Source organism: Diutina rugosa, assembly GCF_008704595.1.
Source record: "Diutina rugosa strain CBS 613 chromosome Unknown scaffold28_size161324, whole genome shotgun sequence".
Classification (NCBI taxonomy): Eukaryota; Fungi; Ascomycota; class Pichiomycetes; order Serinales; family Debaryomycetaceae; genus Diutina; species Diutina rugosa.
Window position 1 is genome coordinate 1 of NW_022995054.1, and position 14,940 is coordinate 14,940.

The 14,940-nt window shown below is 51.8% G+C and overlaps 12 protein-coding genes across 12 annotated transcripts; 10 read left to right on the forward strand and 2 right to left on the reverse strand. All coding sequences in view use genetic code 12, as the record gives it.

Annotated features, from left to right (window-relative positions):
- Positions 1-236: 236 nt before the first annotated feature.
- CYP5 (peptidylprolyl isomerase family protein) lies at positions 237-890 on the forward strand (the record flags this gene model as incomplete). Its single annotated transcript, XM_034153494.1, has 1 exon — positions 237-890. One exon carries the CDS (start codon positions 237-239, stop codon positions 888-890), a length of 654 nt encoding a protein of 217 aa, XP_034015116.1.
- Positions 891-1,172: 282 nt separating this feature from the next.
- On the forward strand, positions 1,173-2,522 carry ZCF11 (Zcf11p; the record flags this gene model as incomplete). The annotated part of the gene is made up of 1 exon (XM_034154602.1): positions 1,173-2,522. The coding sequence occupies one exon, from the start codon at positions 1,173-1,175 to the stop codon at positions 2,520-2,522; it is 1,350 nt and encodes a 449-aa protein (XP_034015117.1).
- A 219-nt stretch (positions 2,523-2,741) lies between these two features.
- HGT18 (Hgt18p) lies at positions 2,742-4,166 on the forward strand (the record flags this gene model as incomplete). Its single annotated transcript, XM_034155712.1, has 1 exon — positions 2,742-4,166. One exon carries the CDS (start codon positions 2,742-2,744, stop codon positions 4,164-4,166), a length of 1,425 nt encoding a protein of 474 aa, XP_034015118.1.
- Positions 4,167-4,460: 294 nt separating this feature from the next.
- RPL28 (60S ribosomal protein uL15) lies at positions 4,461-4,910 on the forward strand (the record flags this gene model as incomplete). The annotated part of the gene is made up of 1 exon (XM_034156823.1): positions 4,461-4,910. One exon carries the CDS (start codon positions 4,461-4,463, stop codon positions 4,908-4,910), a length of 450 nt encoding a protein of 149 aa, XP_034015119.1.
- A 220-nt stretch (positions 4,911-5,130) lies between these two features.
- Positions 5,131-5,805, forward strand: DIURU_000005 (5'-deoxynucleotidase; the record flags this gene model as incomplete). Its single annotated transcript, XM_034157932.1, has 1 exon — positions 5,131-5,805. The coding sequence occupies one exon, from the start codon at positions 5,131-5,133 to the stop codon at positions 5,803-5,805; it is 675 nt and encodes a 224-aa protein (XP_034015120.1).
- A 293-nt stretch (positions 5,806-6,098) lies between these two features.
- On the forward strand, positions 6,099-6,503 carry ERV1 (flavin-linked sulfhydryl oxidase; the record flags this gene model as incomplete). The annotated part of the gene is made up of 1 exon (XM_034158865.1): positions 6,099-6,503. The coding sequence occupies one exon, from the start codon at positions 6,099-6,101 to the stop codon at positions 6,501-6,503; it is 405 nt and encodes a 134-aa protein (XP_034015121.1).
- Positions 6,504-6,638: 135 nt separating this feature from the next.
- Positions 6,639-7,172, forward strand: DIURU_000007 (uncharacterized protein; the record flags this gene model as incomplete). Its single annotated transcript, XM_034158976.1, has 1 exon — positions 6,639-7,172. The coding sequence occupies one exon, from the start codon at positions 6,639-6,641 to the stop codon at positions 7,170-7,172; it is 534 nt and encodes a 177-aa protein (XP_034015122.1).
- A 377-nt stretch (positions 7,173-7,549) lies between these two features.
- RIB1 (GTP cyclohydrolase II) lies at positions 7,550-8,539 on the forward strand (the record flags this gene model as incomplete). The annotated part of the gene is made up of 1 exon (XM_034159087.1): positions 7,550-8,539. The coding sequence occupies one exon, from the start codon at positions 7,550-7,552 to the stop codon at positions 8,537-8,539; it is 990 nt and encodes a 329-aa protein (XP_034015123.1).
- A 687-nt stretch (positions 8,540-9,226) lies between these two features.
- Positions 9,227-11,881, forward strand: ASG1 (Asg1p; the record flags this gene model as incomplete). The annotated part of the gene is made up of 1 exon (XM_034159198.1): positions 9,227-11,881. The coding sequence occupies one exon, from the start codon at positions 9,227-9,229 to the stop codon at positions 11,879-11,881; it is 2,655 nt and encodes an 884-aa protein (XP_034015124.1).
- A 93-nt stretch (positions 11,882-11,974) lies between these two features.
- Positions 11,975-12,712, forward strand: SYN8 (syntaxin; the record flags this gene model as incomplete). The annotated part of the gene is made up of 1 exon (XM_034153495.1): positions 11,975-12,712. The coding sequence occupies one exon, from the start codon at positions 11,975-11,977 to the stop codon at positions 12,710-12,712; it is 738 nt and encodes a 245-aa protein (XP_034015125.1).
- Positions 12,713-12,754: 42 nt separating this feature from the next.
- Positions 12,755-13,177, reverse strand: DIURU_000011 (uncharacterized protein; the record flags this gene model as incomplete). The annotated part of the gene is made up of 1 exon (XM_034153606.1): positions 12,755-13,177. One exon carries the CDS (start codon positions 13,175-13,177, stop codon positions 12,755-12,757), a length of 423 nt encoding a protein of 140 aa, XP_034015126.1.
- A 197-nt stretch (positions 13,178-13,374) lies between these two features.
- DIURU_000012 (uncharacterized protein) lies at positions 13,375-14,313 on the reverse strand (the record flags this gene model as incomplete). The annotated part of the gene is made up of 1 exon (XM_034153717.1): positions 13,375-14,313. The coding sequence occupies one exon, from the start codon at positions 14,311-14,313 to the stop codon at positions 13,375-13,377; it is 939 nt and encodes a 312-aa protein (XP_034015127.1).
- Between the last annotated feature and the right edge of the window lie 627 nt (positions 14,314-14,940).

Sequence of the window (14,940 nt, forward strand, 5' to 3'; positions counted from 1 at the left end):
TACCGGTGTGTAAGTATCTTCGACGGGGTATTCCTCCAAGGCCGAACAAACTATACAACAAAACCAAGATCGTCTTTGGTAGTATAACGGTTAGTATTTCCGCTTGTCACGCGGGAGATCGGGGTTCGATTCCCCGCCAAAGAGCTTTTTTTTCTCGTTCTTTTGTGAGACAATTGTCGAAAAGTGTGGAGGTGCGGCGCGATTCCAAGTGTCCTTATTTTTCCCGTTCGCCACCAATGAAGACGATCAGCTTTATTGCCCTTTTGTTCTCGGCGATTGCCCTTTTCGTCGGCCGAGCCATGGCGGCGGCCGAGCTTCCTGAAAACCCCGAAATCACCAATCGGGTGTTCTTCGACATCGAAGAAGACGGCAAGCCTATCGGGCGGATCACCATGGGTCTCTTCGGCACCGTGGTGCCCAAGACGGTGGAAAACTTCCGTCAATTGGCGATCTCCACCGACCCCAGGTTTGGCTACACCGGGTCCATCTTCCACCGGGTGATCCCCAACTTCATGCTCCAAGGTGGTGACTACGAAACCGGCCAGGGCTACGGCGGCCAGTCGATCTATGGTAACAAGTTTGAGGACGAGAACTTTGAGTTGCAACACGACCGTCCTTACCGGTTGTCGATGGCCAACGCCGGTAAGAACACCAACGGGTCGCAGTTCTTCATCACCACTGTGGTCACGTCGTGGTTGAACAACGCTCACGTGGTGTTTGGCGAAGTCATTGACGGTAAGGATGTCGTCGACTACATTGAAAAGGTGAAGACCTCGAGAAGCGACCGTCCCCTTAAGGAAGTGAAGATCGTCAAGCTGGGTGAGCTCGATGCCAACGGCAATGAGATCAACGCCGAGTCCGCCACCGCCGACGCCCGCGACGAATTGTAGGCAATAGTACAATATTTAGATCATTGTCCTCAAGAGTCCCTGTAGAACCACAATTATGTGACTGATCACCAGTATCATTCACTAGCATTTCGGAGCGCGATCGGAGAGGAAAAAAAGGTGGGTTCACCGTAAACGCCGGACGTTTGGCCATGAACACCACCGACACCGATACACGACCGGTAAGTTGTTTTGCTTTAACTACCACACCAGCAATAACATACTGACAATTTCTAGAGACGGAAAAAGACGTCGAGGGCGTGCAATCACTGCCACAAGGCTCACATGACCTGTGATGCTGGCCGGCCGTGTCAGCGATGTATCCAGCGGAAGCTCGACAAAACCTGTCAGGACGCTCCCCGGAAGCGGAAAAAGTACCTCATCGATGTCCCCACCGAGGCGATCGACACCTATGCCCCCGATCAAGCCCCACCACCGTCAGAGTCCTTCTTCAGCAAGAGTCCTCGGGAATCACTATATCCTCCTCCCCAGCAGCAGCAGAAGCAACAACAGCAGCCACCAATGGCACCCACAGCGGCTCCAGACACCCAATCGATGCAGTCAGCCAAGTATAATCCGATCACTGGCCGCGGATCGCAAACAAACCAGTTCATGTCTTCCGCCGTCGATATGGAGTACAGCACCCTTTCCAATATTCTCCAGGACATCCCCTCTACCGACTCCAACCCCCAATCACCGGCACTATCACCAGCCACTGCTCGGAGCTATTCTGGGTACTCCATGGCCCCTTACCCCACAAATAACCCGCGCCCGCCTGCGCCTCAACACCACCATTCTTCATCGCTGGCGTTGGCGGTACCGTTATACGATAAGCACTTTAAGTGTGACGAGCTGATAAACCAGTATTTCTTGGGCGAATCGGCCGCGGAGCTGACGGCACCCGTTACTTTCCCCGACGTCATTGCTGCCATTGATGCCATGGCTCGCGCCGACCCTGCGGTGATGAGAGAGCGAAATAATAAGCTGGCGCTTTCGTTTGCCGTCGGTATATGTCTGGATGACCCCGAGACTTATTATAAACACCAGGTGTATAAGGAGCCCGAGGAAATCTATCAGCAGGTGAAAAAGCCATTTAGCTATACTCCGGGTTACCACATGTTGATTGCCTACTTGCGCAACCGGTTCCCCAAACCGATGTTGGTGAAAATGGCAGAGCTGATGGCGACGTATAGACCGTCGTTTATCGCCTGTACCAACTCCCTCAAGGAAGGTGACCTTATCTTCATGGAACAGTGCTTCCAGCGAACACTTCTAACCTACGACAGTTTCATTCGTGTCAGTGGTACTCCGACAATCGTGTGGCGACGCACGGGGGAGATTGCCTACGTTGGCCACGAGTTTTGCATTTTAACCGGGTGGAGCAAAGACGACTTAATCGGGAAGAACCGCCGCAAGTTCATTGTCGAGCTCCTCGACGATAAGCTGGTGGTGGAGTACTTCCAGCTCTTTAGTCGTATTGCCTTTGGCGACTTTTTGGGTGCTACCATGACCGAGTGTACCCTTCTTACCCCGAAACCCGACGTCAAGATCCGCATGGGGTGTATCTGGACGCTCAAGCGGGACGTGTTCGGTATCCCCATGATGATCATCGGCAACTTCCTCCCCATTCTCTAGGCTACGGTTATTTATAATATATTCATGTACAACCACAATAGAACGATTTATAATCAATTAACAATAATTAAGCAATTTTTCATAATTAAATACCAATAAATCCAACAATCTTAAGTGATATCAACTGTTTCTCTCTATTAAGAGCTTCCTGTCACCCCTCACTTAAACTGTACCCCGGGTGCGATTGCGTAATCAGGCTTGCCATATAAACTCCCAAATATGCCCCCTACGCACCCAAACATGCTGCTCACGCCGACCCTCGTGACGACGGTGGCGATCATATGCCTTGGCCTGCTTCAATTCGGCTACCACATGGCCGAGCTCAATTCTCCCGAGCAGATCTTGTCGTGCCAGCGCCTGGAGCCCGTGCCTGGTCTACCTTATAAAGACACCTGGTTTGGCAGCCACGGCTACGCCCGGTGCCTCGATATGTCGACAGAGCAAGTGGGGATGGCGACGCTGATTTTCTCTATCGGCGGGCTTTTGGGCCTGATCTACGTGGGGCTGCTTGCTGATAAAGTGGGGCGGTGGCGCGTTCTGGTAGGCCAGACATTGATATATTTATTGGGGTCGCTCGTCGCTGGATTGGCCAATACGTACTACCAATTGCTTGCTGGTAGACTCCTTCTGGGGATAGCCGCGGGGCTGGCGCTTGTTATCACTGCTATCTATATTAATGAGATTGCCCCTACTCTGGCTAAAGGTTTACTTGGGCTGATGAATCAGGTACTGATTAATGTCGGTATCTTATTGACGCAATCGTTAGCGCTTATCTGGTGTAATAACAACCAGTGGCGGCTCTTATTGCTTATGGGGTGTGTTGTGGCTGGAGTCAACTGTCTCCTTATCTTGGCCTATATCCCCGAATCACCGGTGTGGCTAGAGGCGAATAACCGCGGCCCTGAAGCGATGACAGTACTCCACCGTATTCGTGGTGGTGACTACGAGCTGATTCGTACTGAAGTGAGCAGCTGGAGATCCCAGGACGATAACTTACTTGGTGGTGCTCTGAACCAAAAGACGGTCGGTATTCGCGACTATCTCCGCTTGCCGCAATACCGCAACTCACGTGTGGTGGCTACGGGGATCTTGGTGTTACAACAATTTGATGGGATCAACTCAATCATCTTCTACGGGGTGGGAGTGCTCACTTCTATCTTTAGTAACGCCATCGCCATCAACTGCGTCATTGCCTTAGTGAACGTAATTGTCACGTTTGGCGCCGCTCAGTGGGTGGATAAGCTTGGCCGTAAACCATTACTTTTGTTGCTGGTGTCGATGCTTGGTGTGGCCAGTGCGATCATGGCGTTCGGCATCATGTGGTCGCTGGCGATCCTTTCCGTGGTGGGCATGTTCACCTATATTGCCTTCTTTGCCGTGGGGCTTGGTCCCATCCCTTTCTTATTAGTAGGTGAAGTTACACAGCCGCAAGCTAAGGCGACTGCTCAGAGTTGGGGGACGCTGATGAACTGGGTGGCGACGTTCATTGTGGGGTACTCGTTCCCGTTATTGATGAAGGCCATGGGCGGGGCCGTGTACTTTATCTTTGTTGGCATGTGTGCCTTTTCCTACTGGTTCATCAAGACGAAAGTGCCCGAGACTAAAGGTAAAAAGAGCTATGAGGAGGTCTGGGGCATTCAGTGATCACTAGTACTCCCCGCACTCAATTTCGCAGCCACCGTAAACACGCAATTATGACAGCTATAACTGAACGACAACGATATGAAATAAAAAGATACATGAAGACTAACGAGACCACTTGGACGAATATAGTTTCACCTTATAACGTAAGGTTGGTGTGGTGTGAGGCGTTGGTTTGGTGGGGTTGTCGTATGATTGTAATATTTCTCCCACGTGACTTAGGGTTACGCACCTAATCCCAACCACGCGGAATTTTTTTCAATATAGCGAGCGAGAGAAAAATCTGTTAACCCCAAGATGCCTACCAGACTCACTAAGACCAGAAAGCACAGAGGTAACGTTTCTGCCGGTAAGGGTAGAATTGGCAAGCACAGAAAGAACCCCGGTGGTCGTGGTATGGCCGGTGGTCAACACCACCACAGAACCAACATGGACAAGTACCACCCCGGTTACTTCGGTAAGGTGGGTATGAGATACTTCCACAAGCAAAAGGCTCACTTCTGGAGACCCGAAATCAACTTGGACAAGTTGTGGACTTTGGTTCCTGAAGAAAAGAGAGAAGAATACCTCAAGTCGGCCTCGGCCTCGGCTGCCCCCGTCATTGACACCTTGGCCCACGGTTACGGCAAGGTCCTCGGCAAGGGTAAGCTCCCCGAAGTCCCCGTCATCGTCAAGGCCAGATTCGTGTCGAAGTTGGCCGAAGAAAAGATTGTCGCTGCCGGTGGTGTCGTTGAATTGATCGCCTAATTGTATAGTAATAGAAGGACTTATTGGTAATGAATAATGCTCACACACTCGCCACCGCACTATGCCTTACCGCACACACCTAGCAAAAAAAAATGTTTTGTCGTTAACGCTGGATTCTGAAAGCGCAGTGGCCGCAGTGGCAGGCTGCTGAGGGGTTTATCTCGCCCCTCTCATGGGAAGTCGCGTTTGTCGCGCCCGCTAGCATCACCACACGCTCTTAATGACCGAAGCCTTCGACGAGAGTGTCGACACGTGGACGCCGGAACTGGCGGTGGACGACCGCATCCGCCAGCTCCTCGACGACCCGGCTAACTACATCCACGCGTTCATCCAGATCATCCGCTACCTCAAGACGAGAAAGCGCACCGGGTGGTTGGACCGGGGCATCGACGCCGCCCACACCGAGCTGATCGCCGACCACATGTACCGTATGGCGGTGCTTGCGATGATTGTCCCCCGGGACGACATCAGCATCGACACCTGTGTCAAGATCGCTATCATCCACGACATGGCCGAGCTGTTGGTGGGCGACATCCCCCCCTACGCCAACGTGTCCAAGGCGGAGAAGCACCGCCGCGAGTACGAGACAATGAAGTACTTGAGTCTGCTTATCAAACCCTATAACCCCAAGTTTGCCGAGGAATTGGTCGAGTTGTGGCTCGACTACGAGGAGATCAGAACCATCGAGGCGCGTTACATCAAGGATATCGACAAGCTCGAGATGATCCAGCAGGCGTGGGACTACGAACAGCAGTTTGGCTCCAAGTATAATCTCGAGGAGTTCTACGCCGCCCGCCCGCTGATCAAGACCCCCGAGATCGGCCAGCTCTGCGATGACCTTATCGCCCGCCGTAACGCCTGGAAAGCCCAGCAAGACGCCACGCCTCTGGCCTAATGCCCCTTTGGTAATAAACTCATTCGTAATCATACATACTCATCCGCTAGAAATTCATAATCTGTATCATTTCGCGATTTGCGCTGACAAACTGTCTCCCATTATGTCCACCACCACTGAGGAACAACCACCGACCAAACAACCGGAAGTCGGGGTTTCCGGCCGCAAAATCATCTACGACAAGGACGGCAAGCCGTAAGTATCTCGTCTACCAATTGCTATGAGCGTTTGCTAACGTGTTAAGCTGTCGCAGTTGCAACACCTTGCTCGACTTCCAGTTTGCCACCGGCAAGATGCCTGGGACCACTGCTGGTGCCGCCACTGCTGGTGCTACTGCTAAGCCTAAGGCTACGTCACTGGCCTACGCTAAAGACGACCCGCCCGATGTCGAACAGTTGGGCCGGTCGCTGTGGACGTTGCTCCACCTGATTGCCGCCAACTACCCGGAGGAGCCTACGACCAAACAACAACGCGACTTGCTGCTGTTCTTGGGGTTGTTCTCGGGGCTCTACCCGTGCTGGTGGTGTGGCGAGGACTTTGAAAAGTACATGGACGCTAAGCCGCCCCAAGTGAAGACCCAGGACGAATTTGGCCGCTGGCTTTGCGAGGCTCACAACGAAGTCAACACTAAATTGGGGAAACCCAAGTTCGACTGTGACTTGTGGAAAAAGAGATGGAAAGACGGCTGGGATGAGTAGAGTACTACCACTACCAAAAACTGCCTTGTATATAGTAAGTTTAAAATGCAGTAGCAATGTATAAATACCCTTTATGGTCTGGTGGCGAACGCCTAGCTCCTGCGTAGAGACAACCCACCACCGAGACCCCCGCGGATGTTGGAGTTTGTTGCTATTCCCGTGGTATTGGGCTTGATGTTGGCAATTCGCCCCGTAAGACAAACGGTGTTCCACACGCTGAGAGTGGCCGTCCGCACGTTGTTTGGCGGGTGGCTCAAGGCGTTCCAAACCCAGCGGTTGATCTACCCCCCCAAGCCGAGCGAGCTCACCACCAACAACCGCATCTTCGAGAACTGGGTCCAGCTGTACCAGGAACTTTTGCGCTACACGTCGTTTAAGGAGCCGACGCTCATCAACTTCTCTTTACCTGACGAAAACTCAAATAAGGTGACGCAGACGCTCTGGGACATCTTGGCTAATCGCGACCAGTACCCTAATGGAAACGAGCAGATCAACTGCGTCAACGTCATGGCCGACGGCACCGACGGCAACGAGATGATGCTCCACTACGGCGTGGGCAAGTTGCCCCAGATCGTGTTGCTTAAGAAACAGATGCCCGTGGGGAGATACATCCCGGGGAACAACTTCAACCCCGAGGACTTGCGCCACTGGATCAGCACCATCCACTAGCCTACTCAATTTAGCTACATTCTTTATGTGATAGTCTGCGCTGCCTCGGGGCCCCGCTTGCCCCACACCTTGGTCCCACACTAAAATACACACGTGATTTGATGACGTCGCCGCATGTGACGCTTCTCCCGTAGCCCCCTCTATCCCGAATGACACTATCTTACCACAAGTGATTATTTGAATATTTTTGTATTAAGCAAAATACCAGTTTGATGTTATGATGTCCCGGAGTTAGCCTGCTCATAGATTAGGTCGTGCCGCAGCGGTGCGCCCGCTATTTGTCATAGTTACCCACATTATCATTCTCTTAGTAATTAGTGAGCGTAGGCCAAACTGCGGGTGCGAACTCTTGTGGAAAATTATATAGCCCCGACACCATGCCCCTCGAACAACCCCAACCGTCGACGACACATCCCGACCTGGCGCCGCATACCTTCCCCTTGATGCTGCCATCAGTCACCCCCACCGTGCTCCAGCAGTTGCCCGAGGACCCCGGCGTCGTCACCCTCAGCGAGGCGGGGGACCAGCTCCGAGCCCAACTACCCAGCCGCCTCCCCAAAGTGAACTGCCTTGCCCGCGCTCGAATCCCCACTACTCAGGGCCCCGAAATCTTCTTGCATCTCTACGAAAACGACTTTGACGACAAAGAGCACCTCGCCATCGTGTTTGGCGAAGATATCCGCTCGAAGCTGCTTTTTCGCTACCGCCCCAAAGATACCCAACAGGACCGGATGATCCGCGGCGCCTACGTCGGCGAGTTGTACCCCGGACGTGTTGAAGCCGACGTCGACACCCGCCAGGGGCTCGAGCTCACCTTCACCGCCGACGGCGAGTTGGTGCGTGACCCCAAGACGACATACAGCGACCCGTCGCTCGTGCGCATCCACCTGGAGTGCTACACCGGAGAGACCGCCTGGCTGGCCCGGTGCGACTGCGGCGAGCAGTTCGACGAGGCCGGGCGCCAGATGGGGCTTCGCGGCCACGGGTGTATTGTCTACCTTCGACAAGAAGGCCGTGGCATTGGCTTAGGGGAAAAGCTCAAAGCGTACAACTTACAGGACCTCGGCGCCGACACCGTCCAGGCGAACTTGATGTTGCGCCACCCTGCCGACGCGAGAAACTTCTCATTGGCGACGGCGATCCTCCTCGATCTCGGGCTCCACGACATCGAGCTCCTCACAAACAACCCCGATAAGATCATCGCCGTCGAGGGCAAGGACCGCGAGGTGCGCGTGATGAAGCGGGTGCCGATGGTCCCCTTGGCGTGGACGGGGGAGAACGGCATCAAGCTGAAGGAGATCGAGGGCTATTTAAGCACCAAGATCGAGCGCATGGGCCACTTGCTAGAGAAACCCATCAAAATTTAATGAGTTTAATGATAGACGCTTACACGTATTTAACTGTAGATCTCCACATCTCCACATCTCCACAACCGTCAGGTTCAATCATTGTCTACAGCATGTTTCTTGGCTGCAGAGGTTCCGTCGCGGCGCCGACAAATGTCGAGTGCGGCAGCCAGCGACGCCGGCTAGCCGACCCGCCGATGCGCTGCGTGACATTTGCATCGAGCATATTTGACGTGTGTGGAGGGCACGATGATCTGGTGGGGTCACAAACAGGCGGGACCCCTCGGGGTAATCGGGAGAGCAGAAAAAAAAAAAAAAAAAAAAAANTGGCTGAGCCTCGCTTCCATACATCGCGTCGAGATCATCTTCACGCATAGACGGGGTGTATAGTCTACGCTTCCAGCTGCTTTGGTTGAGAGACACCGACCATCCCCGAGGGAGCAATTCTGATTGTGAGACTGTCACCAACTACTGCCACCACTAGCAAGGTACACAGGTCACTTTGAACTACATATACAATCTAAATGCATTAACGTAAAGCACATATATCCCTTATCCCTCCACCTGCATTTACCATTGATCATTGTCCCAATTAATTTTTCTCTAATCTTCTTGGCCACCCCTGGTTGCGAGCCCCCGCAGGTTGGCTCGCGGAGTGGCTGCTCACAAAACTTTTTTCAAAAGTATGCTCCTGCCACTCAGCACCCCATGGCTGACAAGCAGGAAACTAAACGCCGCCGGGTCACTCGGGCGTGCGACAACTGTCGACAGAAGAAGGTCAAGTGCGACGGGAAACAGCCGTGTATCCATTGCACCGTCTATTCCTACAAATGCACCTACGACCAGCCCAACATCCGCAACAAGCGTAATCTGGGGATACCCCAACTGCTGCCCAACGCGGGCGTGATCGGGTCGGCAGCGCTAGGCTCGGTCCATAAACCCGTCCCCAAAGCCCTGCCGTCAAACAACTTGATCCTCGCCCAAAACATCTTGAACTTGTTGTTGCCCAAACTCAAACTTAATTGCCTCGATGACGTCCATCCAATGAAATTCGACTTTGACAAATTCCAAAAAGTCGTCCAGTATTTGGAGCAGCGCAAAGGCCTGGTCAACATGCTGGAGGTCATGGACTTGTACCTAGATGGTAACCCGGCCCCTTCGATCACGTCGGCGACCGCGTCGCCGGTGTCGCTGAGTCGTCGCCTACTGAATTCCCTGGAGGAACAAATGAACTACCCCCGCGAGATCCGCCTCATATTACCCCCGAAGGAAACCGCCCTCCAACTAATATATACCACGTGGGAAAAGGCGTGCGTGTTGTTTCGTTTTTACCACCGCCCGTCCCTCTTGGACGCCGTCGACGCCATCTACCTGATGGACCCGTCCCAGTACGGCGACAAGCAACAAAAGTTCTTGCCCTTCTTGTACTCGATCTTGGCGTGCGGGTCGCTTTTCAGTAAGCTGGCAGAACTGCTGCTGGCAGACAATGAGGGCTACGAAGACGATGGGTTTCGCTACTTCTTGGAGGCGCGTAAGTTGATTGATATCTCTAACGTCGGCGACATCTCGTCGATCCAAACGATTGTCATGATGATCATGTACCTCCAGTGCAGTGCCAGATTATCGACTTGCTACTCATATATCGGTATCGCCCTCCGGCTGGCCCTAAAAGAGGGATTGCACCGAAACTTGTCCATATTCCAGAATGGCCATCGCAAGCTCGACCCCATCGAGATCGACACCCGCAAAAGGTTGTTTTATACCATCTACAAGATGGACATATATATCAACTCGTTATTGGGCCTCCCCCGATCGATCAATGAGGATGAATTCGACCAAGACTTCCCCGCTGAACTTGACGACGAAAACATCACTCGGTCAGAGTATCTTTATGAGAACCAACAGGGACGATTATCCTCTTCGGGATGCGCCAATCACCACACTAAATTGATGTTGGTTTTGAGTCATATCATCCGCAAGCTTTATCCTATTAAGGTGAAGAAAACCAAGCAAGAACTGGATAATGCTCCCCCGACTCCTGATCACATTCACACTAAGGTCACCGAGTTGGAAATGGAACTCAAAACTTGGTTGGATAATTTACCTAAAGAACTCCGCCCGACTGATCCTAACGACCCCACCAGTGACAAGGATATCCCGCCAAAGTTTTTGTTGGCCAACTATTACCTTCAATTGTCATTTCTCAACTGTCAAATCATGTTATACCGACCATTCATTCACTTCGTCAGCAACCAAAACCCGGCCCTCTTATCTAGCCACGATCCGAGATCGCTCATACGGGGCCGTAATTGCATCAAGGTTGCTCGTATGGTGGTGAAGTTGGCCAATAAGATGATTGACCAGAAATTATTGGTGGGGACGTACTGGTTCCTGATGTACACTATTTTCTTCTCGATTGCTTGTCTCATCTATTACTACCATTTCGCAAATACTCTGTCCGACTCGCCTGACGCCGCTCACGGCGGTAACTACGCCGGCGTGTTATTTGATGACGACTTGGACATTGACCAGATCAAAAGAGACATTGAGATCGGTAAAAAAGTGTTGGACTGCCTCAAAAACAACTCCAATGCTAGTTTGCGGATCTACAATATCTTGAACACGTTGTTTGAGCAGTTGAACCGCCGGACCGCCAGCACCACGCGTGCCCACGGCACCAATGGCTTCAACTTCAAGAAAGCCACTATTGAACTGGCCTCTGATCGTCTTGATCGCCCGACGATTGAAGCCCCTAAACCGCAAAGTGCAACTGCGGCCAGTACGGCCTTGGCCCAATCGCAACTGCAGCCCGTGAATCTGACCAACGGTAGTAATTACCTGGCGTACTCACTTCAAGATAGCCAGAGTGAGGATCCGTTGGGGCAAGCGTTCTCCTACATTAAATCTGTCAACAAGCAACCGGAGACGGATGATGATTTCCTGAACTCCTACGTCCCGGGGGTTTTCGACAAGTTGGATGCGCAGATCTTCGGTAAGATTTTGCCTCCTTATATGCTTGAGAAGAACTACCAGATCCAGCGGGCTCTGCTGCAACGGAACACCCCCACCGACACTAGAGCCAACTCTCCTGCGCCCCAGGGCCAGTTTAATGCTCAGGCTGGTCAAGACGGTGCCACTCGCCAAGCCACCAACGACGCGCCTGCTTCTAGTGGTGAACGGTTCGGCCTGATATCAAACCTTAGTGTCGATTTAAACGAATTGCCCAACGTAAAGATGGAAGACCTTGACTTCATGTCATTTGGCGACGCTAATCTTGACTACTTGGACCCGTTCAACCCCATGCCCAACTCAAAAGGGGACTCGTACCCCAACCTCGAGTTTAATGCCGATCAAAATAACTGATGTAACGATAATGTACGATATCTCCTCTGTATACACGATATTTGTGGCGGTGCGCATTTTAGCGGCAAACTCGCGCACACCGGATCCGTGACCATGGCCACTCTACGCAAGGCCAAGATACTCGTCGACCAGCTTCTGGAGACACTACAGGAACGGAAGCGTATCATAGAGGTCATCCGGCTTACCCCCAGTGAAAATGATAACTTCGAACTCCGCCAGCTCGTCGACCGCATCACTCGTGAATTAGGTAGCTTGCGGGAACAGGCGACTAATAACGACGTGAACGAGTATAACGAATTGATTGACAAGTACGAGAAGCTACTTCTGGGTATCGATGATGAGTCAGGACTTGAAATCAGTGCCTACAAGGTGGAAAAACTTACGGAGAAAGCAGACACACCGAAAGAGGTGAGGTTCGAGGAACACAAGCAAATGGAAATGCAGCCGTACGATCCGTTTGCCGAACAGACCTTTAAGCCCTACCGAGATGATGAAGAGGAAGTGACTAATAACGATCCCCAAGATATGCCAAACCACCAGATGTTCGCTCAACACCAACAAACGATGCTTGAACAGGACGAGGAGCTCGACCACTTACACCAGTCTGTACAACGACAGCACTCGATGGGGCGAGCCATCCACGACGAACTTAACGACCACATTGTGTTGTTGGACGATCTCGAACGCCAAGTTGATGACAGCACGTTCAACTTGGACCGGGCCCAGCGGCGTCTTAATCACTTCCGCAAACAGGCGCAAGAAAACGGTAGTCTCGTGACGATCATTGTGCTTACAGTGATTTTGATTACGCTTTTAGTCGTTTTGAATTAAGGCACGAAGTACTATAATTGCATCCGCTTAAATATGCTATTCTTAGAAATTAAAATCGTCATTTTCCTCGCTTTCCTCGGAGAAGAACCAGATGAATATAATGATGTCGGCGTAGACAATCAACCCACCCGTCATACTCATGATCATTGACCCCATTCCGATCGTTCCACAATGGTAGAAGGTCAACGGCAAGGCGATACCCAGTACCACCAAGAACCCTGTGAGCGTCCCGCAGAACTCCAGAAACGCCAGCGGGGCGTTATTATCCTGAAACGTGAGGAAGTTGTCCCGAGAGTTGGCCACGGAACTGGCCACAATATTGGGCAACGGCGCCAAAAGGAAGATCAAAATCACCCAGAGCGGGTGGTAGTTGTTGTAGAGGGCGCATGAAAGGAGGATGAGGAGGAACCCCAGCGCAAGCACCGCCGAAAGGAAGATGATCTTATTGAGCGGGTTCGGTTTCATGACTCAGCAAGCGCCTCCGATAGACCACAATAGCCAGTGATGGACGTAGATGCTGCACAATTGGAGTGGCGTAGTCAGGGTGGTGATCAAAGATTGTGTATCGGTGAGACGTGCGCCCTCGCTGCAGGAAACGCGCAATCGCTCAGTTAACTACGGCGGTGAAATTAAGGAATAGTATATATTTGGTACTTCTAAAATCAAGTTTCATAGGAAGCCACCGGGGTCCACGTGGGAGGGTTCTGGCCAATGGGCCGTTCCTTAATCGTAGTGACCTTCTTCGTCGTCCCGTCGGCAAGAGTGTCAGTGGTGACTTCGGTCCATCTGATCTTGTCAGTCTTGGGGACGGGTTCGTACTTCGAGTGGGAACATTGACTAATTACCACGTCATCGCCTTCTTTGTTGTGCCACTTGCGATTGCTAGCCTCAGCCTCGCTTTGGTGCTTCTTGTACTTCTCGTCCTTCCAGTCGAGCAAGCTCTTGTACAGAGTGAACCAGTAGCCCCGTGCACCGAGATCGATCTCGTCTGATTTAGGGTCCTTGTTATCTGTCTTACACGCCTGTATCAAGTCATCCTTAGTCAAAATCTCGTCCTTGTACACTTGGTCTTTGATCTTGAGCACTTCAGGGGAGATAGCTGAATTAGGGAACAAGCAACGCCAATATCCGTAGTCGTCCCACACAGATGCACCTTTCTTGACCTTACACTCATCATAAGCCTTCACGCCAGGGTTCACCTTGGAGTAGAAACCGAAGGGAGTCTTCCCTTGCACCGAATTGCCCAGGAACAGGTCGCTGAACTTTTTAAACGCTTGACGAACCCAAGGGTCAACATCGTCCAACCCGTAGGCAACATTACCCTCGATGCGGTTGAAGGGAAGACCCTGGTTTTTTACCTTTTCCCAGTCTGGGTCCTTGTACTCAACCTTAGAGCTGTCGGTGCCAGTGAGGAAGTCATTGAATTCCGTAAGCAGATCGACAGCAGCAGCAGCCAATTGGTTCATGGAATCAGGCATCAACTTCTTAAGCTTATTGAAAGTATCATCATCGAAACCCAATGCTGCCGACACCAGGTCGGGGAATTGAGCGATGACACCCTTGAAATCGGTCTCCTTGTCGTTCTTGTCCGAGCCAGCCATTAGCAAGATTGCCGATTTATGCCCAATCCGATCGTCTTAAATACCCCCTCATACTTCCGAATAGGCTTAAACTCGAGGGGCAACAATTGTACGAGAAATTACCCCTCCGTCTCGAGGACATTACACAATTGACTTCGGAACTATATTAGCGAGCTATCCGATGGATCAATTGACGGTCTATCGTCTTGAACTCGATACCTTTTGGTGGAAATCGGGAGTATTTGGTCCGTATCGTATGAGCCTCCCTACACTGATTATCGTATCCGCGTACCGCCGCTTCCGAGACCCCACCCCTTAACCATTAACGAGAAAAAGCAACGAGTGGGTTCAATTATATAAGCGCAGTCTAGACGAAGCGCAAATAATATCGACTGATTTCAAATACTTTTGATTCACTAACCACCCATAATTCAATTCAGGGTACTAGGTTTGTCTTAGCTCAAGTCACACATGTAGCTTCGACAGCCGTGTAACTAAATGCGGCTACTTTTGTATGAAACATCTGCAACCCCTTAATTGGCGGAGATGAAAAGCCACCCATCGACGGGAATGTCGGAACTATATAATCGACACACCGCTTACGGAGTTGTGTTGCCGGGGATGCGAGCGCTACCAACGCGCACTAGA